A 5,000-nucleotide genomic window follows, 5' to 3' on the forward strand; every position below is an offset into this window, starting at 1 on the left:
GAACTGATCAACTACACTGGCCCTAGTGTATGAGTGTGTGTGTGAATGTGTGTGTGGATGTTTCCCAGAGAAGGGTTGCGGCTGGAAGGCATAAAAAACTTGCTGGATAAGTTGGCGGTTCATACCGCTGTGGCGACCCCGGATAAATAAAGGGACTAAGCTGACAAGAAAATGAATGAATGAATGAGAAATGAATAACAAAAGTAATAATACTGAATAATAATAATAATAATGATATAATATAAATAATAATTAATTATATTAATTATTATTATTAAAGTATGATTTTTTAAAATGTCTTTTTTATTTCCCGACAGCGGGAGATGCGTGGCAGCATCACCTTCAAAATCGTGCCCAGTTACCGCAGCCAGTCTCTGTCCTGTGACGTAAGTCTGACACCAGCGCCTCACGCTGGACACTGCTGTAATAACACACACACAAAAAACACACACACTCTGCTGTAATAACACACACACACACACACACACACTGCTGTAGTAACACACACACACACACTGCTGTGTTTCAGAAAGAGTCTCCAGATCTGTCCAGACAGTCTCCAGCTAACGGACACTCCAGCGTCACCAGCTCCATCCTGGTAAGAGCAGCACACACACACACACACACACACACACACACAGATATGACGATGTGTAATGAGTATTTCCATCTGTAAATGAGTGTGTGTTTATTAACTGAGCAGTGTAAGCAGAGGTGTGTGTTCTCTGCAGGATCTGCCCTCCACCATCCAGCCCAAAGGAAGACAGGTGAGACCCCCGCCGAGGACCATCATCACCTGTGTGTGTGTGTGTGTGTGTGTGTGTGTCTGTCTGTCTGTGCGTTTGTCTATCTCTGTTCCCACAAATCAAATCCCACACACACAAACAGACAAAACACACACACACACACACACAAACACAGATATTTAAACACAAATCCCACACACACACACACATCATGTGAGCGCAGGTTCAGGAGTGTGAGCAGGCCTTTAATGTGACGCGCTTCTCTTCATCCACTGCTTACAACGCATTTCCTGCCTCGTCCTTCCATTTCCTGTCTCTGTCTGTCTGTTCTACTGCATGATGTGTGTGTGTGTGTGTGTGTGTGTGTGTGTGTGTGTGTGTGTGCGTGTGTGTTTGCGTGTGTTTGCGTGTGTGTGGATGTGTGTGTGTGATGCTTTAAACCCTCAGATCTCCAGAGCTGCAGTGAAGGATAAGCTGGGTCGTAAGGTGAGTGTCAGCTGACCCTCAGGCGCGGGTTCATTTCCCATCAGGCTTTGCTTCTCTAGTTGCTGCTTGTAGACTCCCAGCAGCCCATAGTGGTGGACCGTGACATTAGCCCCGCCTCTCGCCTCTGTGTGTGGTTCAGTAGTGTGATTGACCCCGCCCCCACACAGATGATTGGCTTCTTAGACACGCCCGTGCTGTCCGTCAGTAGGGTCGCTGGCCTCTGATTGGTCGATTGTGTGGAAGTTGTACACCGTCACAGCATAATCAGGGCTGATCCAAGATCAGAGCGAACCCACAGAAGCAGTGTGTCTCCAACACACCAGCTCAGCTCAAACTGTGTGTGTGTGTGTGTGTGTTATTTTTATAGTGTGTGTAACGTGTTAGCTGCAGACACTTTAATCTCAATATGCTGATTTACTTCCTGCTGAAATTGATTATTGCCATCCTGTGCTGTGTCCCTGAATATCAATATTTTTAACCACGCCCCTGGTTTGTTATGAGGGAGTGATTTACAAAAAGACAGCCCCACCCCTACTGAATATTTAGTTCAGTCACACACAAAGAAAGCCCCACCTTCTGTTGAAAGAAAGCTCCACCCCTACTCAATATTCCATTTCATCTGTGCTAAATAAAGCCCCGCCCCTACTCAATATTTCAGCTGTGCTAAAATAAAGCCCCGCCCCTACTCAATATTTCAGCTGTGCAAAAATAAAGCCCCGCCCCTACTCAATCTTTCAGTTACACTAAAATAAAGCCCCGCCCCTACTCAATATTTCAGCTGTGCAAAAATAAAGCCCCGCCCCGACTCAATATTTCAGCTGTGCAAAAATAAAGCCCCGCCCCTACTCAATATTTCAGCTGTGCAAAAATAAAGCCCCGCCCCTACACAATATTTCAGCTGTGCAAAAATAAAGCCCCGCCCCTACTCAATATTTCAGCTGTGCTAAAATAAAGCCCCGCCCCTACTTAATATTTCAGCTGGGCTAAAATAAAGCCCCGCCCCTACACAATATTTCAGCTGTGCAAAAATAAAGCCCCGCCCCTACTCAATATTTCAGCTGTGCAAAAATAAAGCCCTGCCCCTACTCAATATTTCAGCTGTGCAAAAATAAAGCCCCGCCCCTACTTAATATTTCAGCTGTGCTAAAATAAAGCCCCGCCCCTACTCAATATTTCAGTTACGCTAAAATAAAGCCCCACCCCTACTCAATATTCCATTTCATCTGTTCTAAAAGAAAGTCCCACCCTCTCTTTAATATTTCAGTTGTACTAAAAGAGAGCCCCGCCCACAAACCAGTATTTTAGTTTTGCTCAAGGAAAGCTCCGCCCCTACTCAGTATTTCAGTTGTGCTAAAACAAAGCTCCGCCCCTTCTCAATATTTCAGTTGTGCTTAAAGAAAGCTCCGCCCCTACTCAATATTTCAGTCGCGTTAAAAGAAAGCTCCGCCCCAACTCAATATTTTATTTTAGTTGCGTTAAAAGAAAGCTCCGCCCCAACTCAATATTTTATTTCAGTTGCGTTGAAAGAAAACTCCGCCCCTACTCAATATTTTATTTCAGTCGCGTTGAAAGAAAACTCCGCCCCTACTCAATATTTTATTTCAGTTGCACACAACAAAAGCTCCGCCCCTACTCAATATGCCGTCATCATCCTCATCCTGACGGAGTCTCTGCAGCTGGAGTGTGTGTGTGTGTGTGTGTGTGTGTGTGTGTGTGTGTGTGTAATTGAGCTCAGTCCCATCAGCCCTGATTATCAGTGATGGAGTATCAGTTGTGTGTTCCTCCAGTGTGTGACCGCCGGCCGCTGTGTTTGTGTGTGTGTGTGTGTGTGTGTGTGTGTGTGCAGATTTACGTACGGGCGCAGTTCGAGTACGACCCGGCGAAAGACGAGCTGATCCCCTGTAAGGAGGCGGGCATCCGGTTCCGCGTGGGCGACATCATCCAGATCATCAGCAAAGACGACCACAACTGGTGGCAGGGCAAGCTGGAGAACACCAAGAACGGCACCGCGGGCCTCATCCCCTCACCTGAGCTGCAGGAGTGGTGAGAGAGAGACAGAGACAGAGAGTGTGTGAGAGAGAGAGATGTGTGTCTCTCACTGTGTGTGTGTGTGTGTGTGTGTGCAGGCGTGTGGCGTGTATCGCGATGGAGAAGACCAAGCAGGAGCAGCAGGCCAGCTGTACGTGGTTCGGCAAGAAGAAGAAACAGTACAAAGACAAGTACTTAGCCAAACACAACGCAGGTAAAGCAGCACACACTCACACACACACACACACTCACACACACTCGTCCAGTTGTGTGGTGTGTGTCAGTGCACACCTCTGATGTGTATAGCTGTATGTTTGAGTGTGTGAGAGCTGTAATGACACCGGCCAGATCACCGACACATTACTGAAGAGTCAGTCCAGATGTGTGTGTGTGTGTGTGTTTGTGTGCGCATTTATATAGCCCATTTATCATCCAAAGCGCTTCACTATGATGGGGGGGGATCTCTCCACACCACCTCCAGTGTGTGTGTGTGTGTGTTAGTGTGCCTGTGTGTATCGTAAGCCTGTGTGTGTGTGTGTGTGTATATTAATCTACTGACCTACTGACACTGTTAGATCAGGGAAACACTGCCACCTGCTGACACACACACACACACACACACACACACACACGTTTGCTGTGCTGTGCCAGTGAGCAGGTGTGTGTGTCTGGGTAAGAGTGTTTCTCCTCAGTGAGCAGAGCCTCTACACGGCCTGACAGGAGTCTTGTGCTGGATCTCGACTGTCAGAGCAGCAGATAGTATCTGGTCTTCTAGTTAATCGTGTGTAAGAGTGTCAGAAGGTGGATTTCTCTGCTGGATCTGCTGATCTGCATCCCAATCATCACCAATACTGCAGAAGACCTACTGGAACCAGCATGGACCAAGATCCCCACAGAAATCAGTCAAGTTTGGTGAAGGAGACATCATGGTTTGGGGGTCATTCAGTATTGGGGTGTGTGAGAGATCTGCAACATCAACAGCCTGAGGTATCAAGACATCTGTGCTGCCCATTACATTACAAACCACAGGAGAGGGACAATTCTCCAGCAGGATAGCGCTCCTGCTCATACTTCAGCCTCCACATCAAAGCTCCTGAAGGTCAAGCTGCTCTAGGATTGGCCAGCCCAGTCACCAGAGATCAACATTATTGAGCTGATGAAGGAGGAGGTGTTGAAGATGAACACAGAGACTCTTGATGAACTCTGGGATCCTGCTGAAGCTTTCTTCTTCATTCCAGATGACTTTATTAATCAGTGATGTGAGTCATGTCAGAGATGTATGGATGCAGTCCTCCAAGCTCATGATGGAGTCAGACACAATCTTCATTCTGTCTCCACTGCAGCAGGACTTTATATTCTATACTGGACATTATTTCTGTTCAGTGATGAGACTTTAGTCTGAGCAGAGTCAGAGCGCACTGTCCTCATCAAATCAGTCAACATCAAGACATGATCAGATTTATTGAGCTCAAACCAGCAAAATCTAGAGGCCTTCACCTTTCATAAAGACACTTCTGACACCAGATCAGCAACCAGAAGACCAGTTATTATCTGTGTTCATAAACATGAACAGGCCACAAGACTTTAGTCAGGCAGTGTATGCGCTGTGCTGCTGTTCGCTGTCAGCTCTAAGTACTGAGCTCCTTTGCAGTGGTGGATTTGGGCATGGGCAGTATGGGCGATCGCCCAGGGCAGGATCTTGCTGGGGGCGGCACGGAGAGACGGTGCAAATAAAAGTGC

At 47.1% G+C, this 5,000-nt stretch overlaps 1 protein-coding gene across 17 annotated transcripts in view; it reads left to right on the plus strand.

The window, feature by feature from the left end:
• caskb (calcium/calmodulin-dependent serine protein kinase b) overlaps positions 1-5,000 on the plus strand; it is a 75,944-nt gene that overhangs the window by 61,202 nt on the left and 9,742 nt on the right. For 10 of the 17 annotated variants that reach the window (XM_087254787.1, XM_087254788.1, XM_087254779.1 and 7 more), the window contains 6 exons: positions 318-386; positions 530-598; positions 732-767; positions 1,194-1,232; positions 3,079-3,275; positions 3,359-3,474. In XM_087254787.1, the coding sequence (XP_087110913.1) occupies positions 318-386; positions 530-598; positions 732-767; positions 1,194-1,232; positions 3,079-3,275; positions 3,359-3,474 (526 nt within the window). Of the gene's footprint in view, positions 1-317; positions 387-529; positions 599-731; positions 768-1,193; positions 1,233-3,078; positions 3,335-3,358; positions 3,475-5,000 lie in introns of all 17 variants that reach the window. The other 7 variants (XM_087254789.1, XM_087254790.1, XM_087254781.1 and 4 more) reach the window with 2 other exon arrangements.

Source organism: Danio rerio, chromosome 6, assembly GCF_052040795.2.
Source record: "Danio rerio strain M-AB ecotype USA chromosome 6, GRCz13ab, whole genome shotgun sequence".
NCBI classification, from domain to species: Eukaryota; Metazoa; Chordata; class Actinopteri; order Cypriniformes; family Danionidae; genus Danio; species Danio rerio.